A 25,135-nucleotide genomic window follows, 5' to 3' on the forward strand; every position below is an offset into this window, starting at 1 on the left:
GACCTAAGCCAAATAATCATAGGATCATGGAATATCTTCAGCTGGAAGGGACCCAGAAGGATCAAGTCCAACTCCTGGCCCTGCACAAGACACCCCAACAACCCCACCCTGTGCCTGAAAGCATTGACTGTTCCCTGTTTACAATCGGTGTTAAGAACTCAATCAATAGCATTGACTTTAACCCCGGATTTTAAACATCACATCACCCTGTGTGTTTTTCCATCTAATTAAACCCTGGCTCCATTCATTACAAACAAACACCCTTCCCTCTCCCAAAGACCTTGTGTTTTTACTACCTTGAGCCAACACTGGGAGTAAAAGCAGAGCAGCAGGACCTTGGGAAAGACTCAGCCCAGCCCCTCCTCCTGTGAGCTGATGGCATGGGATGGCTGCGCCGGTGCTCCCCGCAAGCAGCACTCGGGACAAGTTACCTTTTCCCTGTTCTCCTGGGAACACGGCTCTCTCTGGTCCCATTTCTTCTCTTCCAGAGCTTCTGAAGACAGCTCCTCTTCTTCCTCCTCTTCCAAAATATCTGAAAGGTCAGAACTCCGGTTGTGCTCAGAGAAAAGGGTCAACTGTCTGCGGCCCATTTCCGACAGTTTTTCTTCTTGCTGTTGAAAAGCAAAACACATTTTCTCAGTTCTCCCAGACTCTATTTCAGCACCAAAGGAGCATTTTTCCTTTCTCTGAGCACATACACAGCTCAAGTGTGGTAGGAAAGAAAGTGGGCAGCAGCCAGGGAGTGACTGGCATGTGTGGACACACACAGCCATCAGCCTCTCTTTACAGCCTACAGAACAGTGCTGCCTAAGGTTGGAAAACTCAAAGTGTCAAGTAGAGTTCACATCCCTCCACAGGCACACACATTCAACCAAGGTGAAACAAACCTCTCTTTTCACTCTGGACATTTCTTTCATCACCTCCTTGCCAGGAGACAACCTCAGGAACTCCTGGCAGCTGGTCCCACTCGTGTTTCCATCTTGGAAGGGGTCCTGTGTCCCCTCAGCCTGGCTGGGGGAGGACGGAGGCTCTGGGCTCAGGTGCTTCTCTGCCTCTCTCTCCCTGTCAGCACTGGGACCTTTGGGTGCCTCCTCCACAGAGCACATATGGCAGGTTTCTGTTTGGAGCTTCCCCCTGCTGTCGGTTGGGCTTCCCAGCTCCGGCGCTTTGGTTGCGGATTGCTCCAGCTGGGAAACAAACCAGCAGTGAAACCAAGGGCAGGTATCTCAGAGTACTAATACAACAAAACAGAGTCTTACCACTCCAAACTCTTTGACCCTCTGCTGTGTTCTGTGCTGTAGGCATATGAATATTTTGGCAGGCAACTTGCAGCTGGAAATGTTGGCCAGCCCTGAAGCAAATCCCTCCCTGTCCTCAGCTCCCAGGGGACACATGGAGCTCCCAGTGCTGCAGCTCAGGAAAGGCCCACAAAGGTATTGACAGGAACAGGTTTCAGAGCAGCAAGAAGAGCCCAAGCTATACAACAAGGTAATTTTCTCACTGTCATCTGCCAGAGGCATGTCCTAGACACCATCTGGCACGGTGGGCTGAGCTGGAGATGAGGACACTACTCCAGGACTTCCTGGGGTGCAAGGGGTGTGAAGAAAAGGGGAATTAATGAAGGATAATATACACAGAGAGTACACCAAGCTCCTGATTATGTCACCTAGTGAGAATTAAAGAAGGTCTTCATCTGTATTCCAACCAGTTCAAGAAAACCTCTGGGAGATGGAGGAATGGAGCTCCAGAAACAAGAAAGGTAAGGCAGGTGGGCCCTCAGCAGCTGCCTCTTTCTCACTCTAACCAAGGCAGCCTCCCTGCATTTTGCAATGGAGCACAACCTTGTCCTTATGGACCAGGTGCACTTTGGAAACACTGAAGGATCAGACCCCAGGGGCAGTGAGACATTGCAGTGTTGAGCTTCTCAATGTCCCCTGGGCTCACACAAAAGCCAGCCAGATCCTGATCTCATGCCTAATCTCACAGCTCATTCTCCCACCCAGTTTCCCTCTGCTGACAGCCAAGAGAGGAGACACATCTCAAGTGAGAAGGATGATTTGCATCCTGGGAGCACCTGTTTCACTCCTCTCCACAAAGGAGGCAAAGCAACCACCACAAGTGCAGCCATCTACACCAGACATCTGCATGTCTGGAGGCAACAATGCTGGAAACAGGTGAAGTGCAGCAAGAGGCTCACAGCAAACCAAGGAAATCTAGGCTGGAACTGAATCCACCAGCTGAGACATCATTCTCACAGAAACCTCCTGGCACACCTCGAACATCTGAAGCTGGGGCAAATCCACCAGGACACTCCTCATCCCTGGAATTGCTCAAGGCCAGGTTGGATGGGGCTTGGAGCAGCCTGGCCTAGGGGAAGGTGTCCCTGTCATGCACTAGATGATCTTTAATGTCCCTTCCAACCCCAACCATTCCATGATTCTATGAAATGTGGGTAAATGAATCCAGCAGTTGACCCAAGGTACTGTGAGCTGGAAATGACCAGGAGTTGATCACCGAAATTTTGGACTCAACATCTCATTTCTTCTGGGTATTTAGCTGGCCTTTGGGCTTGGGCCCACCAAGCTGCTGTTGCTTCAGCAATTCTCAGACGTCTCAGCCTAACTCTGAGCCTTTGCAAGATCACACTGCCATGATTAATAAAGTTATGCTGAATTTAACAGTTTGGAGCACTCCCCTGAGTTCTGATGTCAAAGGTCAGAATGGGAAATAGATTATTCTCCCTGATGTAATACATCCCACACCAGGAGGGCCCACTTCCCTCTGGTCACAGAGCAATCATTCACCTGTCTTATATGGCTCTCAGACATCCTCACCACTGTCCTGAAAGAGCTCTGAAAGCACTCACCCACCCTACTGGGGATTCCACTGGGAATGTCACTCACCCACTGGGAACTGCAAATAGCCAGTGTCAGGACAGTTTGCCAGTTCTGCAGCCTCGCTCTGCCATCCACTAAGGTGCTCTACCACTGCCTAGTGCAAACCCACCAGACTGGAGAAGGTCCCTTCAAGTCAGAGAGCACAGCAATGCCAGACTAACATGGGAACATCCTTTTAACTCTGCAAATTGTTCCTTTCCTCACTCTGCTCTTCAGCTGCTAGCAAACAGAATCAAGACGTGAGCGGCATCTTCCAGGTACACAACAGCAGCCAACACTCCCTGTTTGCCACCACTGGATGATGGCCCAGAGGCAACAGTGTGTCACAGAAAGATGCTGTGGCATCTTGCTCCACTCCCCAAAAAGGATCCATTGCCCTTCCCTGCACACCTGGCACTGGGCAGGAGACGTAAGCACTTACCTGCACCTCTGTCCCTTCACCCGGCTGTTGCAATCCTGGTTCCTGGGAAGGGCCAGGCTCCGTGCCCTGCCCTGGGAGCACTGTGCCAGCCTGCTGGGGAGGCACACTCAGGCATTTCTTGTCTCCCCCAGTGTCCGAGCCCTGTGGGGAAGTGCCTGGAGCCTGCACCAAGGAAGCACTGGGGGAGGGGAGGTGTGGTGGGGAAGAGGCTTTCTCTGGCAGGGGCCATGCTGAGCCGACGGGACTGGAGGAGGGATTGATCTGTTTGGCATCTGAGCTCTCAGCAGGAATTTTCTGTTGGAGCGGGAGCGCAGGTGTGTGCTGCGGGCTGCGGGCAGGCAGCGAGGTCCTGGGGCCCCCCCGGGCCAGTCTGGAGGGGACAGTGGTGCAGACAGGGGAAGTGCAGTGGGAGGATCGCAGCAGGACCGAGGAAATCTGGGCTGGAACGGAATCCACGGACTCCCCGTACTGAGACATCGTCCTCACAGAAACCTCGCGGCACACCTGGAACATCTGAAGCTGGGACAAGTCCACCAGGACACTCCCAGCTGTTGGAGAGGTAACTTCTATCACCTGTAAGCAAAGGAACAGGAAGGCATTATTTATTTGCACAGCTCAGCCCTCCTGAGAAGAACAATTCCCAACCCAAAGAGAGACCCCAAAGCTCTGGAGGGCAGCTGTACAGAATTCCCACCCTTCTGGCACAGTATCTGAGAAGAATGATCAGTTAAAGAGAAATTTGAGAAACTGAATAGTCTACAAAATATGAATACATTCACTCTCACTCCAGATTTTAACTCTCCTTGTTTCCTAAGTGCTTTTTAGTGCTTTTAGTGCTTTTCCCTTTTTTTGGCCATTCTTCCGACTACCTTCCTAGACTCCTCCTTTTTTTGACCTTTTTGTGAAGAGGAAAAAGCATTTCCACGACAGAAGAGCAATTATCCAACACAGCATCATTCTGTTTTGCACTGTGCTCCTTCAAACTACATCATGTGTGCACAAGACCACAGGACAATTTTAATACAGAATGTCCTTGGATGGTCTGTACCTGTAATAGTACCGAACCCTGGGGTGTTTGCATGTTGGAATCACGGAATGGTTTGGGTTGGAAGGGACCTTAAAAACCCATCTCATTCCAGCCCCTGCCATGGGCAGGGACACCTTCCACTTGGAGCACCCCAGGCTGCTCCAAGCCCCAATGTCCAGCCTGGCCTTGGACACTTCCAGGGATCCAGGGGCAGCCCCAGCTGCTCTGGGCACCCTGTGCCAGGGCCTGCCCACCCTCGCAGGGAACAATTCCTTCCCAAAATCCCATCCATCCCTGCCCTCTGGCACTGGGAAGCCATTCCCTGGGTCCTGTGCCTCCATCCCTTGTCCCCAGTCCCTCTCCAACTCTCCTGGAGCCCCTTCAGGCCCTGCAAGGGGCTCTGAGCTCTCCCTGCAGCCTTCTCCTCTCCAGGTGAACACCCCCAGCTCTCCCAGTCTGGCTCCAGCGCAGAGGGTCTCCTGTCCTGGGAGCATCTGCACAGCTTCCCCTGGACTTGCTTCAGCAGCTCCACATCCCTCTGATGTTGGGGGCCCCAGAACTGGAGGCAGCTCTGCAGGTGGGGTCTCACCTAAGCAGGGCAGAGGGGCAGATTCATCCCCGACCCTTCTGCCCACGCTGTGGGGATGCCAACTTTACGATGGATCACTACACCTCACTCCTCACATTTGAGAGAAAGCCCCAGGTAGTGGCTGTGTACCTGTCCTTGTGCTCTGTCCATGCCCTGGGGACTCACTGTTTCCCAAAGGATCAGGCCAGTGCCTGCGCTGAGCAGAGGAGGCTGACTGTCCTGTTTTGCTGCTGAAGGGTCCTGTTCCAGGAGCACCTCCAAAATCTGGACAGAAGTCTTTTGTGGTGTGCATCACACATCCCAAGCAATGCCCCTTCTCTGATGTCACTCCTTTCCAGGCCAAGGACTGTCACTGCCTCCTCAGGACACCTTCCTGGATCGAGTTTTCCATGTCTTAAGGTCCAACACTTCGTGCTACCCCTGCAGCAGCCCCAGCCCCGCCCACACCCCGCACCTTCTGTCCATCCGCGTACACGGCATATCCAGTGACCCGGACCCCGTTGGAAGAGCCCTCGGCGTCAATGGTGACAGGTAACCAGCTGATAACCAGGATACCTGGAGAGGGACCAGCTTCTACCTGGACATCCAAAGGAGCATCAGGTGTGCCTGTGAGAGACCAAACACAATTTCCTCTTGCTTGTCTGGCTACAGCATAAAGCTCAACCCTGGTTAGAATCAAAGAGCAAACTCCCAAACCAGACCTGCCCCTGCAGAACTGAACTACAACAGCCAGGCCAGTCCTGGGAAATGACAGACAGAACCAGAGGAAATAAGGTGCTCTTGTTCTGTGAGAGCTTTAATGCACAGAGAACAGAACTTTGCAAAAGTAGCTGAGGCCATGATGCAGCAACCCTTGGAGCAAGGTCACGGCAAACCATCTCTTCCCTGCCCAACCAGCTGCTCCAACCAGCACAGAGGATGTCTTCCCAGAGCAAATGAAAGCAAAAGAGATAATCAAATTTTAAAATAAAGGAAGAAAAACATTAAGAAAAAACAGTGCAGCACCTCAGGCTTTGGGGACCTAATCAACCTTGCTTCCCTTTGCCCCACAGCTTCCCCAGCAAAGGGCCAGCTGAGCACAGCCTCTCCACACGCAGAGGCCGCCGGTACCTGCTAGAGGGGTAGTGAAGTGTATCACAGCTGAGTCCTGCTCCTGCCCCTGGGGCACCTCCTCCCAAGGAGTTTTCATGGGCCGGGCCTCCAGCTTGGCCACATACTGGGTGCTGGGCTGCAGGTTGCGGAAGGTGTACCAGTACACGCCCGGCTTGGTCACATCGCACTCCTGCCCGTTGAGGTACACCCCATGGCTGTAGTTGCTGTTGCAGGGAAGCCACGTGACCTCTGCTGACGTGGCCGTGACACTTCTGACTTTCAGCATCGTCGGTGCCACGCCAAAAGCCTGCCCCACAAAGAAAGTGCAGCGCAGTTTATCAGAGCTGCCGTGCTCCGTCACCGTCTGCACGGACACGCGGTAAGCCCTGCTGTGTAAATCCAGCTTTTCTATCACTGCTTTGGTCTGAAGGCCACTCTTCACGTTCTGACGTAGCTCTTCATCCACATAGATGTTGTAGCTTTGTATGTCTGGGCAGCCAGCTGGCAAAAGAGGTGGTTCCCAGCCTACAACTATGCTTCTGGCAAGCTGCTTGATCAGAGTCAGTTTTCTTGGGTAAGGCACTGCTGTGTGACTAACGGGTTCCTCCCGGTCTCCTTCTGCTCTACTGGCCAACGGACTGACGCTACTCTCTTCAATGGAGAACTCGCTTTTTTCTCCACTGCTGGTGCTTGCACTGACCAAACTTTTCTCCTGGTATGAGCTATGGGTGAGATCACTCAGCTCCGGAGGCAGAAACGTCATGAGGTCATCATCTGAAACTCGCTCAACAAAATTGGAGGGGACCAGCCCTCGCCGGCCATCCATCAGCTCCCCTAAACAAAAAACAGGACACCTGTTACCACTGCTCCTGCCTTTGAGCCTTCCAACTCAGCTGTGAGGACTACGGGACAACATCTATGCCAGGGTACAACTGCTCTGCAGTCAGGAGTGGAAAAAACCTCAGGGAGGTTATTCCTGGCAATGTTTCCTGATTTCCTAGGGCTTCCCTTGTTAGGTCCCAATGGACACAGTGAGGAGACTCACTGCTCCACACATTTCAGAGCCAACTAGGTAAAAAGCTGGGTTATGTAATTAGCTAAAGGGTTTCTCCTTCTTCATTATCCCATTCTTCCTCATCACAGCTCCTTCACTAACTTTTTCAGCCTTCCCGAACTATGCAGATGGATGATTTTATGTCTTCTCCCAGCCATACAGATTGGGGGGTTGCAGTACTTCCTCAAGAAAGTCCATCTTTCCAGCTCTGTATTTAGCTCTGGCCTTCCTTTTAGCTCCCTCCTTTCTCAACTCCTGTACTAAAGGTGTCCCAAAAAGACTTGTGGGGACAACAGATACACAGCACTTGGTCTGTGCAGACCCATCATACCACAAAGGAGCAGCACATGGGGACTGCACTGCCTTCCCCCTTCCAAACTCTAATACAGCAAATCAATTGAAAGCAGGGAAAGCAGAAAAGGTTAGTAAAGAATAACCTTTTTATTCTTTAAACAATAAACAAACAAATAAATGATAAGCTTGGGAATAGAAAGAAAGAAAAATGAGGCAGAGCAGTCACAGAACAAGCAGTGCAACACACATGCATTTGCCTCAGCTCTTGCAAAGCACCTCAGGAAATCAGGAACCATCACCCTTTAAGCAAGTGGCTCCACAAAGAAACTTCAGCACAAATTTACAGCCCACAAATCTTGGTTTTGATTCCATCTACCTCTTAATCAACCAGGATCATGTTTGCAAAGGGGCCAGAACAGAAAAACTGTGTGACAGCAGCAAGGGTCACAACTGTAATTTGGGTTGGGTGCCAAAAGAGCACGAGGCAATGGAGCCCATCACCTGCTGCAGTTCCTGGCTCACTACAGTCACTGGAAAGAGGGAAACAGCCCATCTGCAGAAGGGGCTGAACATGTTCTTCTCCATGATGAGGGAGGAACCATATGGGAGTTGAAACCATAGGGCATGAAAACCAGAACTTGCTGAAAGTAGTAGCAAAATTTCCACTGAAATCACTAGACCAGGATTTCATGACTGAGACTTAATTAAATCATAACATAAATAAAAGCCTTTTCCAACAGAATCTGCTCTTCCTTCTAACAAACTAACTTTGGGCAGAAAACCTTTACCTTGAGGTTTCAAGATTCACTAAATTCCTCTCTCATTTTCTGGAGAGAGATCAACTCTCCCACAGCAGATCAGTCACATTTCATTTTACTAGAACACACCTTCAAAGAAGCCATCTTCATCCATGTCTCCATAGATGTAAATATATTCTCCAGCAGTCAGTGGAAGCTCTGCCTCTGGATTTTCATTAGGTCCATCAAAAGGATTGTAGCTGAAATATTTACAATTGAAAGACTTAATTTGCATAGGAACCTTCCCAGCAACACATTCCAGCTGTGAAGCTGATTAAGCTTTCAATTCACTGGGAATGCATCCACTTTGGCAAGCAGCAAATTCCAGAGACAAAGGACGAGACTTTAGTTTACATATAAAAATATTTAATAACAGGTAATTTCTGAGGAGCAGAACAGATGACTTGTGACATCCAAAGAACAGGGATATGAAGATGCTGAGGGGACTGGAGCATCTCTGAGGGAGCTGGGCCTATTCAGCCCAGAGGAAAGTCAACAGAAAGGGGCTTTTATCAATGCCCAGGTGTATTTAGGGTGGGTGTCAAGAGGAGTGGGCCAGACGCTTTCCACTGGTGCCTAGCAACAGGACAAAGGGCAACGGGCACAAACAGGAAATTCCACCTGAATCTGAGGAAAAACTTCTTTTCTTTGAGGTTGAGCAAGCACTGGAAGAGGCTGCACAGAGAGGTTGTGGTGTCTCCTCCTGCTCTACCCCACATTTTACACAGCACTCCAAAAACTTTGCTAGCAAGAGAGTTAGAAATACACTGGTGATATGGCTTGGACTCGAGGCAGTTCTAACCTGCCTACCCAGGGATCCTCAAACTAATCAGAGGGTGTCATTTCACAGCAAAATGCCTCAAGAAAAACCTTTATCTTTACAAACACCTACTGCCAATTCCTATTCTTTACCCCTTAAAAGGGTTTTATTCATGCCAAAACAATGTTTACCTCTGCGATCTGATTGAGACCTCATGGGCCCAAGACTGACCGGAAGACACAAAGCACATCTGATGTGCTCCTCACAAGCATGGAATCTTCCCAGTTCTCTTCCTCCCAATTCCCAATATAAAAGCTGAAGGATTGGTAATAACTGAACTGTAGTGATTTGGGCTTGACCATGGTGGCTCAGTGAACAGCAACAGTCATCAAAAAATCTGTGTTTATTCTGTGCATTTTTTTTTTGTCCTTTAAAAATCAGAGCCAGAAAAATTTTGGCCAAAAATTTCAGGAATTCCAAGCTGAAATTTTCTTAATTGTTGGAATAAGATTTATTGGAGAAAATTTCTTGCACTGTTCTGAAAAAACCAGACAATTCAACAAATACGTCAAGTCCAACTAATTTTCAGCAGAGAACAATACTGAAATTTTCACACAGTGCTGCTCACTGAACAGCTACTGAGCTTCATGTGCTTTTGTTGAGCTAAGCCTGGACTGTGCAGGAAGTAACAAGTCTCAAATCATGGAATGGTTTGGGTTGGAAGGGACCATAAGGATTTCAGCCCCTGCCAAGGGCAGGGACACCTCCCACTGTCCCAGGCTGCTCCAAGCCCCAATGTCCAGCCTGGCCTTGGGCACTGCCAGGGATCCAGGGGCAGCCCCAGCTGCTCTGGGCACCCTGTGCCAGGGCCTGCCCACCCTGCCAGGGAACAATTCCTTCCCAAGATCCCATCCAGCCCTGCCCTCTGCCAGTGGGGAGCCATTCCCTGGGTCCTGTCCCTCCAGCCCTTGTCCCCAGTCCCTCTCCAGCTCTCCTGGAGTCCTTTAGGCACTGGAAGGAGCTCTAAGGTCTCGCCAGAGCCTTCTCTTCTTCAGGCTAGACACCCCCAGCTCTCCCAGGGTGAAAATTCCATGGAGAAATAAGATGAAAGCTCTAACCTATTATTATCCAGTCCTAACAGTGGGGAATCCTAGATAAGAATGTGAAGTAGGGAACTATGGAGAACCCGTGTAACTTGACAGAGCACAAGCAATGACCACTCGGTACCTGTATCGAGCTAAGAACACCTGGAGCTTTGCAGGGCCTTGGCTGCCTGGCTCTGGCATGAGGGAGATGCTGTCAACATCCAGTTCTTCCACCTCACTTGCAGTGTCCACCTAGAAATGTTGAAGATAAGGATCTGAGTAAAGGAACACTCCAAGTGTTTGTACATGGTGAACACATCCTCTAAACTCGTGGCTGGTGTCAGTCTGGCCCCTGGGCTAAGGACCATCCATAAGAATGACTTTTTAGGTGAGCTAATAATAGTAGTAAGAGGCAACAGCCCCAAGTTGGAGCTTCAGTCAGACATTATGAAAAACTCCTTGCCAGGTGGGTGATGCAGCCTTGGGAACAGTTCCCAGAGCTGGGGGATTTCCATTCTTTAAGAATCCGTAGCCTCAGCTCAGCAAAGCCATGGCCATACTGAGCTGGTGACAGTCCCACTGGAGCAGGAGATTGGACTAGAGGCTCTGGAGACCTCCTCCAGCCCACACATCCGTAATTCAGTATGTTGATTCCCTGCTGCCTCTAAATGGTAGCTGTGCCTGTGTGCAACACAAATGTCAACCTGAACGAAGGAGCTCTGTTGGATGTTGAGGTCTTTAACTGCTTCTGTCCTCTCCAACACCTGCAAATTTTCTGTATGGTGTCTGTGTACTTTAGACAGAACTTTGATTGGAACTCCTGGTTTTAGCTGGCTCTGCTAACAGCACATGCTGAATGAAAAAGTACAGGAGTCAGGGCAGGAAGCCCCCCTTCCTGCCACAGCCTCTCCCTTTCTAGCCAGCAGCTCCTTCTGCACTTCCCAAGCTGGAGGCTGCACCCTCAAGGCATTTGGTGCCTACTGGCAAAACACCTTTGAGAAATTTCTCTCAGCTTTTTTGATCCCAGTAAAATTTGGGGATTTTACATCCAGTGGCAATGGGTTGTATAATGCACCCCTTCTTCCTGAGGCAATGCACTCCCTGGGGTTTGTCTGAAATTGTGCCAATGAACCAATTCAAGCTGCCTTTTTAAAGCAGACCTCGAGGCAAATGCGTTTGTGATGAAGACCCATTGCAGGCACCAGAACACAAAGTATTTTCCCTAATACATGAAGTGCCAGACTTAATCTCAGAAAGAGTTCAGAGCATCTTTTCAAGGTAGTGTACTCCTTGTAATGCAATCCTGCCCGTGTCCTTGGAGAACAAACACCCCTAACACCCAAATGGAGGCCTGGAATGTTCCCGCAACTATGTGCTGGCTCTTTTCCAAGGATCCCACACTGATCTCTGCAGGCATCTATCTCTCCAGGGAGGCATGGTGGCTTCCAAGCTTTCTCTTGAACTAGAAAGCAGGCATTTTTCCTGCAATAGACTTGCTAACAGTTCCATACCTGTTCCTCCCCAGGTGTGACCTTCACTTTGTCTCTGAACGCGGCACTTCCCTGAGCTCTGACACAGTGGGAGGCTCAGCCTGGCACTGCAGCAGCCCTTTGTTGTGGGTGTCCTGACCTGGGCACCTCCGCACTTCAGTGGCTTTAGTGCTCAGGAAACCCCAGAAGAGCAAAAGGTGCCCCTCAGGCCACCACACCCAGCCCTGCTCACAGCACTGCTCTGCCCTAAACTGTCCCCTCGAGTGATGCACAGGAGAGAGCATCAAGCCCAGCTCAAGTGAACCCCACATCACCACGAAAGGGCTCCTGGGGAGGAGAAGCAACAACCATCACGGAGATCTTGGTGACACAAACATGCAAAGCCTGTTAGTTCCATCCCCCTTAGCACAAACTCGGCATCTTCTCATGGTTTCTTTCACCAAGTAAAATCTTAGTAACTAAAAACGCCAAACAAGAAGTTTGAGTTCCTCATCCACAGCTCAAGGCCAAAAATAGTCTGGATACGGTTTCTCCCCATGCTAAAAATTCCAGTTTGTAGCCTTTACGTGTTTTAGTGGCAGCTGAGATGCCACAAGGAAGCTTAGCAAGAGCCATCTCACACTTCCCATCCCACTCCTTCTCCAAGCTCCCAGGCACTGTCTAACCCGTTGTTTCCTTCGTGGAGCACAGCAATATATTCAAATGAGCATTACAGACATGGCATCCAAGGTAATTTCAGTATTTTCCTACAGCTTTTCTCTTGTTTTTCCCATTTTCTTCAGGCAGCCAGAAGGGAATGAATGCAACCTTACTGGTGAATGCATGTGACCTTACTGGGGAGTGAATGCAACTTTACTGGTGCTCTCAGCAGTGCATTTATTCCCTTCTGGCTGGAAAGCACAGGCGGCAGAGGGGACTCCCATACTGACCTCTGGAGTTGGGCAGGATTTTGGGCTGTTCTGCATGGATTCTGATTTTGAAGAGCTGGACTGAGATTCCCCTTTCTTGGATTGTTTCTGAGTACTGGTGGGAGCAGCTGGGGAGCCCGTGGTGGTGTCTGGCCCCCGCTGCGACGGCTGCAGCTCATCACTCCCTTCATTGTGAATCTTCTTTGTGCTCTGATGGGGGAGCAGCCCAGGAACAGCTGATTCTGCAATAAAATCAGCTGGCCATTAGTTACAGCCACAGGCAGGATACAGGACCAGCAACGAGCATCCCAGGGAGCAGCCCAAGTCTCTACAAACGCGTCTCGTTCGACAGACTGGACACCTGTGCTCTCCCTGGCCGCAGAAATGCCAAGTTCTCTTTACAAAATGAACCAAAAGTATTTGCAATAGGGACAGAGATGCCAAAATTACACTAAACATTTGCATTATCTCGTTTAGCCCTTTTCATTTATATCAATATCAACCCATTTGTCAAAGCCCTCTCAGGCACATCCAGCAATTACCCTTGTCCCAGCGGGGCTGCGGGGCGGAGCTGCACAGAGCAAGGGGCAGCTCCGAAGTCACCAGAGTGGAGGTGAGAAGGTCGATTTTTCCTGTTTGAAGCCGGAATTGTTGGAGTTCCTGCGACAGGAGGCTGAACTGCTCTGTTTGACTGCGACACTGGTCTTCCAGATCCTTCACCCGGGCCTGCCAGGAGAGAACAAGGTGAGGAACAAACCCCTGTTGAAACACTGAGGTTCCAAACAGGATTTGCCTTTGCTGCATCTTTTCCCAGACTCCAAGGAGCTAAAGGATGCTTTTAAATGCCCTGCCGAGGAACAGTCATTGGAAACTGGCAGCTTCACACCTCTACTTATCTTAGAAAAGCTGAGGCTTATCATCTCTGAGGAAGCTGACTGCAAACTCCATTAGGACTTATCCCTAAAATGCTGGGTTTGAACTCCAGTATCCTCTCCCAGCCCTGCACAAGACCAGATGAGGTAAGTCAGAGATAAATAAGCCTTAAAAAGATTCAAAAGGCTTTGCATGGTTTTTGGACCCTTAAAATCATGTCTCCAAAAGGAATTGCTCTCCCAATCCTGCCCATCACTCCAGAGGCTCCAACAAGCTCCCAAAACCTTAACCTGACCTCGCCACCATTCCAGGCATGACTACCAGCTGGCCCTCCAGACCTTGGCTCCTCCAGGCACTAGGAAGGGCAGAGCTCACAGGCCCGTGCTGCAGAACTCTCCTTTGAAGTGTGAGGCCCATACACTTCCCCCCTGGTCCTACAGGGATGATTTGCTCCAAATCCATGCTGAGGACAAGAAAGCCCCACCTCAGCAAGATGAGGTGCCAAGGAACCTTGGGAAATACTATGGAGAGGGAAGGACACATTCCTGCTAGAGAACCATTTGTATTTTCCCATATTCTCTTCTTACCACCTCTAGAACTTCCCCTTACAAAATATTGCTGATTCCTGGCTGTCTTTACACATCCCCACATTCCCCCAGGTTGTAGGTAGATCAATTCCCAAGTGATTGCAACTGCTCCTTTCCCTCCTCTCACTGCTTTTTGTAGGTAAGATGCCCCAAAACAGATGACTGCACTGCACTCTTCAAAATTTTCCATTCTACAAAATGTATTTGAAGTGTTTTTTCTCCTTCCAACTCAAAAAATAAATTATGCCTTGAAATATTACATGAAGACAGAAAGTCTGGATTTTTAAGCAGGTCTAAAAATAACATTTCTGACCTGGAAAAAGCTCTCTCTGTGGTCTCAGAGTAACAGAAAACCTTTGTAGCCGCTCCCTAAGGATTTAGGAGAGTCATGCATTTTTATTTCACTGTGTCATATCTGTTTTAGGTGTTTCAGTTTATTACTTGTTCCCTTCACAAGTCCAAAGGGGCTCTCATGCTCTAAGGAAAGCTTGGATAAATCTCTCAAGTTTGGCAAGAACGGTCTCTGAACTGAAATCAGATGCCAGGAGGAGCTTCCAAAAGTGTCTGTGTTATCCACTTGCTCAGAGTCAACTCCTTGTTTACTAAGTCACATTGCACAGGATTCCTCTGCCATTAAGAGTGTTTGAATTTACTTACAGTTTGGGTTTTTCACATAAATACTTCTCCCCTACACGTTACATCTTATTAGAGAAAAGAAACAGTAAGAACAGCTGCACTGGATCAAAGGAGGGCTTCCTCAAGTCCAGCATGCATCCCTGATCCCACCTTGGGACACAGCCTACAACAACAGACAGGTACAGAATGACTGCAGGACCAGAGGGGGATTTGCTGTCTTCTCTGGAGACATGAGCCAGCAGATGCATCAGGATACTGTGTTTAACAGCATCATAATAGTACCTTGTCCTGCGAATTCATAAACCACAGTTTAAATCCATTTACACTGGTGGTCAAGCCAATAGCCCGGATAAATCACAGTTTAATTCTAAGACACCTAATTAGTCAGGTGTCTTTTAATCTGTTATTCCAAACAACATACAAACATCCTTTAAGTACTACTGCCACATCATACACAACGTGTACTTCTAGCAGCTACTTGCAGGGGATCGCAGACAGCTGGGAAGCAGCAGGTTTCCAGGGCAGTGCTGGGAGGCAGGAGGATAAGGAAGAGGAGGCCCAAGGATGTGGCTAGGAGGTTCAGGGAACCAGCAGGAATCAAGCTCCAGACATAGAGAAGACTTCTGTGTCTATGCCCAACCCAAAATGGGGAGAAAGAAGCCTCCCACAACTGGGACTGCATTTCCAGAAGAGGCTGCAAGAGCAGGAGCAGAACTTGCTGGGGTCAGTTTAACCCCCAATTCAGGAACTGATTCTCCACACCCAACCACCAGCAGGTCAGCCCCATCCTCTAAGACACTCTCCTCAGCTGGTCTGTCCACCTCTCCAGCTCACGCTCTCCTTTCAGACGTCCCTTGTTCCCTTTCTCCATATCTTCTGCTATGTCCCTTTAAGATCAGAGAATTCCCATTTTGCTACAGATGTGCAGTCCAAGATCTTGCTAAAAACATGGCTGATGCCAAAGGAACTAAAGGAACATCCATAACTCTACATCAGTGTGGGTGCCACTTCTACGAGATGTGGGCATATCCCAATAAAGTCCTTTCCTAAGAGTTCCCAACACCTTACTGCTTTTTTGACCAGACTTGAGGCTGGCATTTTTTTAAAAACTCCCTTACCTTCCACCCTGCACCTCCCGCACCAGCAGGGAATTCTGAGCCCACCACTGGGCATGTTTAGCCCCTGCTCTCTTCCTTCCATGTGCCTTTGCACAGTCAGTGTTACCTGCATTACCCATTCCTCCTGCGATCTCTGCCAGACTGGAAGATTTCAAAGCAGTTTTCTATCAGCTACAAATCCCAGCACTTCTATACCGGCCTTCTTTCCAAACCACCTGTGAACAGGCCACCTAGCACAGCTCCCAGGCTGGAACTTCATTGCCTACTACCTCTTCTGGGAAAACTATTATCTGCAATCTCTGCTTCCCATCTTCCACCCAGTTACAAAGCCAGCAGGACCCGTCTTCTTCTCCACAACGCTCATTTGCAACAGTGTCACCACTGCCTTTGGGGTTTGAAGGAAACACTTCACTCTTGGACTGCAAGTACTTCCCAAAAGACACTTAAATGTGGAGAAGGAGCACAGTTGGGCAATTCTAAAAATCTGGAAGTGCCCAAAAAAGTAAACTCCTAATTCTAATTGGTCAAGAAAGCAAGGCACTTAAAGAGAAAAGCAGCTGCTCCATCAAACTCGCAGTGGGAGTTCCTTTAATTACATTTATTTCTTGGCAGTAACACTCTTGCAATCTTTTCCAGAGTATAGTTAAAACAAGAATATCAAGCAACTGTCAAAGTCAGAACAGAGGGGAAAATGTCCTGTTTGACAGGATTAGAGCAGTACCTGCATACAATCCAAAGTACTCTGGGAGCAAGAAGAAAAGCAAAAAGAGATATCAAACCACATCAGCAGTTACACTACAACACTCTGCCAAAGACAACCCCACCCTCAGCCTGAATGAAACTGTTTTCTCACCAACTTACAGCGTCTGCCTTGCTCCATACTGAGATTCCCATCTCATTCCCAGAAGCATCTGCTTGCCAAATAACAGCCAAATCCCACACACCAAATGCACGAATAAGATAACCAGGCACTTTTCGAGGGCCTCCAAATCACAGAGTGCTTTGAGATAAACGACAACATGCTTAGAGTGGCTGCTGAATTTCAAGCCCCCTTTCCCAGCACATTGCACTCACCCAAAAGTCAACGGAATGGATATTTTGTGCCCAGACCTTTCCCCAGGTCTGAGACCATGGGAGTGCTGGGAATCAAAGCACAGCTCAGAACCTGGCTGTGACAGGATCTGAAGCAGCTGACAGCCTGCTCAGTCCTGCATCCTGCTCCTAGGTCAGGGAAAACAAGCAAAGTTGAGCTCTGGTCACCTCATTTCCCACCAAAACTGGATTCCTGGAAGGAGGCTGTCTCCTTTTGCTTCTATGCAGTGCCAAAGGCAGTTGAAATCTTGTCTCATGTACTTTGGAACCACTGAACTACCTCGTTCCCATGATCATAACCCTCAAGCTTTTCCTCCTAAGCTGAGACAGTGCTGCCCTCCATGGCATTCCTGCACACACCCCATTCCATACTCTCCTCACCCCTGTCACTGCCTTGTCTGGAACTACAGAACACCTGAGGCTGAAGGAGATCACCCGGAACACTGGGATCACCCGATCCAAGCCCTCAGCTCAGAGCACGGATGGCTGCCGAGAGCTCTGTCCAGTTCTGAACATCTCCAAGGAGGGAGACTCCACTTATGACAATCATGGGACAGAACTCTTCCAACAGGAAAATGGACTACACTCATTCTTCATTAATCTCACATCAAAAAGCAATTCAAGCACATGTAAAAATGATAATACATAGCCCAGGCATCTCAAACTCCCTAAATTATGCCATACACTGATGTTCTGGAATGACTATGATTATAGTTAAGTAATTTAAATGACTGTTGCTCTGCATTAATCTGGCTTTTAATGACAATTCCTCTTTTTTTGGTCTATTTTGTAAAATTCAGGGTTGAATGGGGCTCTAAGAAACCTGGTCTAATGGAAGGTGTCCCTGCCTATAGCAGGAGGTAGAACTGGATTAACTTTAAAGTCCCTTTGAACCCAAACCATTCCATGATTCTGTGATCTCTGTACCAGTAACATGAAAGCAAAAATATTTAACTGATAAGGCCCTTGCTGAAGAACACAACCAGCCCCTCGAACACGGAACAAGAGGACTGTCTGTTTCTTCCTTTGCACAGGGAGATGTCTGCTGTAAGCCTAAGGAGCTTCTCCAACCTTTCACTGAGTTAGTTCAGAAAATGTTTGGCAAACATCATAGAATCATCAAATCCCAGAATGGTTTGGACTGCAAGGGACTTTAAAGCTCATCTTGTTCCACAGGCAGAAACACCTTTCACTAGACCAGATTGCTCCAATGGCCTTGAAACAGAATACAGCAACCCTCCCTCTCCCTAAACGCTGCTCAGAACCCAGCTAAACACCAGCTGATGGAGAGCAGCACCTGTATCAGCTGATCCCATCTCTGCAGCCAAAGCAGAGGTCCCCAAAGGGATGTGGCAAGAGGACAAGATATGATGTCACATCCCCCAGTACTCACCCAGCCTGCAACACTTCAATCCTGTTTAGCAGGAGCCCAGCACTCTTGGGCTCTACAGCTCAGACAGTGGCCCAGCCCCCTCCAAAGCTGGTGCTATTTGCAGTCAGGGAGCAATTTCCTCCATCAAGGACACTTCCCATCTGCATCAACAATCCTGGGCCCCCAAGAGCCACAGAGCTGCACAGCAGTGGGCACAGGGAGCTCACTCTGACATCCCTGCCTGTTTGTCACCGCTGGAGACAGGAGCATGGCCCCCGGAGATCTCACTGTCTGGGTGCACAGTAAGACCTTCTGCTCATCTCAGGTGTTTCAGTGCTCAGAAAAGCTCTGAGAGAGCAGAAGATGCTCCCCTTGCCACCACACCCAACCCAACCCTCTGGCAGTCACTAAATTGCCACATCAAGTTCCAGGGTTTGGTGCTGCGCCTTTGCAGCTCCAGGAATCCAAGGTTTTCTCCAAAGTCATCCTGACAGACACTGAGCTGATGCCAATCAACCCCAAAGCAGTGCTCAGCACATCTGGCAGGCTGCACCAGTACCCTGTCAGCCACCAGGCAAAGCACATTCCCTGTGCATGTCAGAGCAAATGGGACAAGGGAGCTGCCTCAAGCTTCACCACTCCTTATGCTCAGGTTTTCCTATTTTTCCCTAATAAAACAAAGAGCACGCATACACAAGGGAAATTTTAAATCCCATGGGCACAAGTATTCTCCTTTCACATGATGCTGGAAAATGGAGCAGGCAGATCTGAGTTTGATTACTTAATGCATCCCTAAAAGAGTTTTTGGGCACGATCTGAATGAAGTAACCTATCTAAGGACTGAGCAGGCCAGCATTTAATTCCCTGAACTTTGACCCAAACGTTACTTTCACTGCAGCAACATGTTGCATCCGATCAAGACACTACAGCATTTTGCACAAGAACCAACAAGACCCAAGGCATCCAAACTGATACTATAAACAAAAGATACCAAATCTGGAACCACTAATTCCTCTTGTGTCTTTCTGTCTTACCTCTAGAAGCTGTACCGCTCCCTCATGTTCCCTTCTTGCCTCTGCCTGCGCCTAAAGAAAAATAAGGAAGGGAGTAAACCAGAAAGCAGCCAACCTGAGTTCACTTCTACTGTCATCCTACCTTGGTAGTCCATTGTAGACCAGAGCACAGGTCTGGTGAGGAGCAGCTGAGGGAGTTGGGAAAGTGGCTCAGCCTGGAGAAAAGGAGGCTCAGGGGGGCTTCTGGCTCTCCACAACTCCCTGACAGGAGGGTGCAGCCAGACGCAGGGTGTCAGGCTCTGCTCCCAGGGAACAAGGGATGGGACAAGGGGAAACAGCCTCAAGTTGTGCAAGGGGAGGGTCAGGTTGAATATTGGGAAAATTTCTTCACAGTCCCTGGCGCAGACTGCCCAGCGCAGCGGTGGAGTCAGCACCCCTGGGGTGGTTTAACAGCTGTGTGGATGTGGCACTTGGGGACATGGGTTAGCGGTTGTCTTGCAGCGCTGGGGGAACAGAGGGACTCGATGATCTTAGAGGGCTTTTCCAACCTTTATGATTCCATGATTTAATTATTTAAACCACTGTATAGTCTGGAAACATCTCTGGGCTCCGGACACACAGCAGAGTGAAAGGCCAGAACTAACATTCACAAGCAAAGCCCTTCGCTTTGCTCAGGTACCAGAGTTCACCTGGACTCAGACACTCTTACCCTGTAAACACTCACTACCTCCTCCATGCACACCTCCAAAGGAAACAGGGTGCAGGAGGCCATTCAGAGAGGAAAAGGCCCTGTCACACCCCACATACCTGCTGCAACCGCCGGACCTCCTCCTGCTTCTCCTGCAGGACTAGCAGTGCTTCCTTGTGCTCCACTTCCAGCTGCTGCCTCCGCTCAGCCACATTTCTCATGTGCTGCAAGACATGGCACACACACTGAAACCCTGTCCTGTGTCCTACCAACAGCCACAAAGCCAAACCAGGGCCTGTATTTCATGTCATTATTGCACAAAGTAAGAAATGCCCATCGCAAGGCAGAGCAACACAGTCACAGAAAACCCTCAAATCAGTGATGGCCATCTTATCTCCCACACAAATCCCTGAAGCAGCCTTTCCAAAGCACCTCTGCCCACTTTGGAAAGCCACGTTCCAGGATCCTGCAGAAGCAGAATTCCCAGTGGAATTCCCAGCACAGAGACAAAAGAATGGTCAAAAAAGGCAAAGAGACAAGTGCCATCCAAAGACAGCAGTAAGTGTTTGGACAGTCCTTCCAGCCATGTGGATCCTACTGACCTTCAGCACCTGCTCTAGATTCTCCAGCTTGGTTTGGAGTCCTTGATTCGTCTGAATTACTGAATCCCGTTCCTTAGTCACCAAAACAACCTGCAGTTTCAGGTCAGCATTCTCAGATTCAACCTGAAGAGAAAGGATTCTCAGTAAGCACAAGCAGCCATAGGTGCTCCTTGTATAAGTAACAGAGACCGGTTTATTTCTGTGCTTTCTGCTAGCAATGATACCAAAACCAGGAACCTCCTCTCCTTCTGGTTTTCATTTAAAACAAATAAATGAGCATTTGTATCAGGCCTCAACATGTAAAGCTTTATTTGCACACTGCTTCCCTCCCTAGATTCATCTCCCTCCCTGTTTCCAAGGAGGAAGAGACTGGGATAGGAACAGGCTATATAATGAAGAAAAAAAAAAAAAAAGCATGAAGGTCTGTAAGCATTTTTAATGTCTAATGGTAGGATTAAACACAGAGAATGGGACAGAAAATTCAGTAGCCTGCTGAAATCATCTTTGCCTTCTCCACTTATCACAAGGAATTTTTGGTTCCAGGGTGCACTATAGCCTGACGACTACCAGCAATGCAAGCAAAGGCAAATATTTCCACTTACAGCAGTTATTAAACACATAGGAAGCCTTATGCAGGGTGGCAAATTGACACATGGGACTGACAAATGACTTTCTAACTCTTGTGCATTACATTTGTCCAGAGAAGAAGCTGGGAACAGAAGCCCAGATCAGCACATGACCATTACTGAAGCTGGAAATGCGAGAACAGCATGTTCTTCTCAGTAACTCTGCAGAAGCCAATGTTGCCAACCTGACAAAGACGCTGCTTTTACCTGTCCTGCCCACCCAGCCTTCTCATTCAGCTGCAAGTTCTCTTCGGCCAGTCGTGCATTTTCACTCTGCACCTCCTGCAGCTGGATCTCCTGTCCAGAAAGAGCAGGAATTACTACACCAAGGCCCTCCATCTAACTCCCCCAGATTATCCTGCAGAGCAGCTCCACTGCTCCTGTTTCCTGATGGTGCAGGATGCTGGTGCAATGCTGCTTGAGGGGTGGGAGGCAACAGTGAGCAGCACTGCTCAAACAGAACCCAGCCCTGGGCCTGGGGTTGGACCTGGATGACCTTTAAGGTCCCTTTCAACCCAAACCAGTCTGTGATCTCTTAAGGAAAGCAAAGCAGAAACAGAAGGGAGAAATCCAGATGCTCTGCTATCACTTGCAAAAACTCCCTGGAATTAAACAGGATTTCAGCCAACAAGTAAGAAGCACAAGAAAATGACGGTGGGATGGTGGTATTACCATCTCCATACCTGTCTGGAGTGCCTGTGAAAATGGTATCTCCCCAAATTAGCAAAAGGTCATGGAATTTCATCCAGTAATTTATGTAGCTGTATTCAGCCCACAGGTAGCTGAAAGGCTAAATAAACAATCCCAGCCTTAATGGCTGGAGTCCCAAATTTGTGACACTGTTCAAATAAACAGAAACACTGGTGATTCCTTATTAAGATGAAGACGATCCAAGAGAGGCACAAAACAACTCAGCTCCTCTTCTCCCATTATGCTCATAACAGTAGGCAACAAGAACACTTACTAGTTCTTTGCATCTTTTATGCTTTTTCCTCACTTCATGCTCAAGGTTTTCACATTTTTTGCGCTTTTTCTTGAGTTCAACTTCCTGCACAAAACAAGCAGAAGTAGATCAGCAAGTCCACACTCTTACAATGCATATGAAATTCAAGTCCAGCCTCTCAGACTCAGGGCTGTATTAGATATTTTTATTTTCTTATGAAAATCTCTTTGTGACAAGCTTAAACAATGTAGAAACCAAGGGAGACTTTTCTGAAAGTTAGGAAAATCAAAAAATAAAACAACTATTCCCCTCTTCCCCAAGCCTTCAGTCTGGAAACAGTTCTGCTCCCATGTGTGTGGACTGTTCCTATTTACACAGGATAGCAGAGAGGACATGGTGTGGGAGACAAAACAACAGAATTGTTTAAAATCTTCATCTTTAAACACCAGCTGCGCTACTTTAGCTCCTATTCTAATTCCAGTGACACCTAACAGAGCACAGACATCCTCTTTATCTGCAGCTATTCATACCCCTCAGACAGACAGGAGCTGCTAAACCTCCCTGTGAACTGTCTTAATTTGCTGGAATAATTCACAAGGGACACATTCCTCATCCACATCTGTCCCCAGTTCAAATACGTCTAAACCAAACACAGCCCAGAACCTACTGGCATGTTCCCCTCTTCTTTGAGTGTGACATATTCCCCTGCCAGCCCAGCAGCTGCCACCCAGCAACACTCTGCATGCAGATGGCCTGTGTTTTCCTACCGATTCCCCGAGCTTCCCGCTTTTGCAGAGCAGCTGCACCTAAAGAGACGTCAGTCCCCAAAATCTCTACCTGGATTGCACATGTGAACCCCACAACAAAAATAAAAAAGTAGAGCACTCCTTCCCCCAAACCAGGTTCACAACTCACCAGCTGCTGTATCCGTTTGCTGCTCTCCTGGTTTGTCACTGCATTTTTGGGAGGGGAATTTTCATGTCCTTCAGAGGCAGGTCCCAGTGGTTGCACACCTGGTTCCACCTGAAAGCACAGGAGATGCCAGAGAGCTCAGGGACATCCAGGACAACAGTGCACAACGAGGGAGAAGGGACTTTCCTGGCAGTACCCCCCAGGAGAGCAACGCTCCACAGGGAACTCCTGATCTCTGAGCCGCACCACTTGACATGGAGAAAGCTGGACACCATGCTAGGGATCTCTGTGCTGGGAATCTCCTGGAGCCCAGTGCCAACCAGCCCAGCTTGACTGAAGTGTCCCCGAGGCACAGCGGGCTCCTGGAAGCCCTCAGATCCAAGCTCCCATATTTGTGCCTCGCCTAACGACTCAATGACAGGCAGCAGCAACACCTTTCATGGCCCTCCCCAAAGCAACACAGAGAGGAGAAGAGAGAACACAGCCCACAAACGACAGAAACAAGTGAAGATGTCAGAATCTAAGGGCAGGGAAGAGCAGACAAACGCTACCAAGAAATGCAGCATCCCACCTCTGCTGGTAGCTGGGAAGGGCTGATAGGGCAGCAGTGCCATGGCTTCTGTGCCACCACCAAACCAGATGAAAGGAGACACTTTTTATACACATTTGTACACAAGTTTCTAACAAAATACCTTTTCATTTGGGTCACAGACAATCACACCTTAATCCTCTGAATTTTTGCTCTCAGCTGATACTTGACTTGACATTGTCTGCCCAGAATAATCCCTGACTACAGGGCAAAGACTGAGACACACAGAAGAAAAAGGGCCTTGATAAGGCTTTAAACATTAACTGTAAAGTTACTTCTGATAAACACATTTTAGGGACAGATCTTTAAGGTCATCAGAGCCAACCTACAGAATGAGGAAGCAGCAGGACTTTATGAATCCATCTCAGCCTTAGCCTTCAGCTGACCTCTATTACTGGGTCCCCAACAGTTCTGTGGCTCACGTGCATGAGCACACAGGCGCAGGGATGGCTTCAGTAATATTAAGCCGACGGCAAGGAGCTGAGAAGGGTCCTTGCTGTAGAGTTCCACAGAAAGCAGTTTATTGCTGCAACTTATGAAGGGTTCCAGAGGCAAATGACCCCGACCATGTGACAGCTGGAGCTTGAGTACAGGGCTGTGGCTAACACCAGGAGCCAGCTGGGGAATCAGAACTGGGGTCCATTACCATAACCGAACACCCTGGGAGAGGCTCCTTCCCCTCCCCATAACCGTAACTCTTTGGCACCAGAGACTGTCTTACCAAGAACTCTCTGTCTTTTGCACCACAGGTCAATCAGCCATCACAGACCTCTACTCAGACACAGAGTTCCTCATTTCACTCTGAACACCTTCAGTGCTGAGGAAGCAATGGGATGAGATCTGAGCTCCCTTTACAGCCAGTCGTTAGGGCAGTGTCTAAGCACTACACCTAGGATGTGATTTTTAACCTATTTTTGGCTTGAAAGATCTAAGTTTTATCTATGTCTATATTAATGGCTCTTCTGCTGAAAGCCTGAGAGCTCCAAGAGCTCACACTCAAGCCCAGGCTACCAAGGACTTCTCCTTTTTTGCTACAAAGAAAATTCTGAAATCACCTCCCATGTGAACCCCGTTCCCTACCACCCATGGAATAAGGTTCACTGCAGAGTCTGACAGTCTGAGCACCAACCAGCACATGGAAATTGGGATCCTCCACCAACCCATGGTACCTCCATGAGTCCCAGCCCTTGGAAGCTTTCAGGTCTGCTGTGAAACCCGTATTTAACTGTGGAATATCGGTGTGGAAATGTTTCTGAGACTTTTTTGTTCTTTTTCAATCACCTTGCTCATATTAAGTTTCAAACTGGTATTCAGAGAATCCCAGAATCACTGAGTTTGGAAAAGTCCTCCAGGATCGAGTCCACCCTGTGCCCAATCCCCACCTTGTCCCCAGCTCAGAGCTCTGAGTGCCACCTCCAGCCCTTCCTTGGGCACCTCCAGGGATGGGCACTCCAAACCTCCCTGGGCAGCCCCTGCCAAGGCCTGAGCACCCTTTCCATGGGGAAATTCCTGCTGTTGTCCACCCTGAGCCTCCCCTGGCCCAGCCTGAGGCCGTTCCCTCTCCTCCTGGCCCTGTTCCCTGGCAGCAGAGCCCGACCCCCCCGGCTGCCCCCTCCTGTCAGGGACTTGTGCAGAGCCACAAGGTCCCCCCTGAGCCTCCTTTGCTCCAG

At 48.9% G+C, this 25,135-nt stretch overlaps 1 protein-coding gene across 11 annotated transcripts in view; it reads right to left on the reverse strand.

Annotated features, from left to right (window-relative positions):
• The window catches only part of TSPOAP1 (TSPO associated protein 1), a 66,823-nt gene that overhangs the window by 20,707 nt on the left and 20,981 nt on the right, over positions 1 to 25,135 (reverse strand). For 9 of the 11 annotated variants that reach the window (XR_006015655.1, XM_042025848.1, XM_042025843.1 and 6 more), the window contains 16 exons: positions 22,880 to 22,987; positions 21,986 to 22,069; positions 21,229 to 21,318; positions 20,396 to 20,518; positions 19,913 to 20,017; positions 19,127 to 19,177; positions 16,350 to 16,370; positions 12,957 to 13,140; positions 12,436 to 12,656; positions 10,159 to 10,268; positions 8,262 to 8,371; positions 6,045 to 6,860; positions 5,389 to 5,540; positions 3,319 to 3,891; positions 888 to 1,187; positions 432 to 611 (listed from right to left, as the gene is read on the reverse strand). Coding sequence is in view for 10 of the 11 variants with exons in the window: in XM_042025848.1 (XP_041881782.1) it covers positions 432 to 611; positions 888 to 1,187; positions 3,319 to 3,891; positions 5,389 to 5,540; positions 6,045 to 6,860; positions 8,262 to 8,371; positions 10,159 to 10,268; positions 12,436 to 12,656; positions 12,957 to 13,140; positions 16,350 to 16,370; positions 19,127 to 19,177; positions 19,913 to 20,017; positions 20,396 to 20,518; positions 21,229 to 21,318; positions 21,986 to 22,069; positions 22,880 to 22,987 (3,228 nt within the window). In the remaining variant the exon portion in view is untranslated. The remainder of the gene's footprint in view (positions 1 to 431; positions 612 to 887; positions 1,188 to 3,318; positions 3,892 to 5,388; positions 5,541 to 6,044; positions 6,861 to 8,261; positions 8,372 to 10,158; positions 10,269 to 12,435; positions 12,657 to 12,956; positions 13,141 to 16,349; positions 16,371 to 19,126; positions 19,178 to 19,912; positions 20,018 to 20,395; positions 20,519 to 21,228; positions 21,319 to 21,985; positions 22,070 to 22,879; positions 22,988 to 25,135) is intronic. The other 2 variants (XM_042025847.1, XM_042025841.1) reach the window with 2 other exon arrangements.

This window comes from Corvus kubaryi, unplaced genomic scaffold (genome assembly GCF_017639235.1).
Source record: "Corvus kubaryi isolate FWS band 111438036 unplaced genomic scaffold, C.kubaryi_AGA036_p1.0 37284, whole genome shotgun sequence".
Lineage (NCBI taxonomy): Eukaryota > Metazoa > Chordata > Aves > Passeriformes > Corvidae > Corvus > Corvus kubaryi.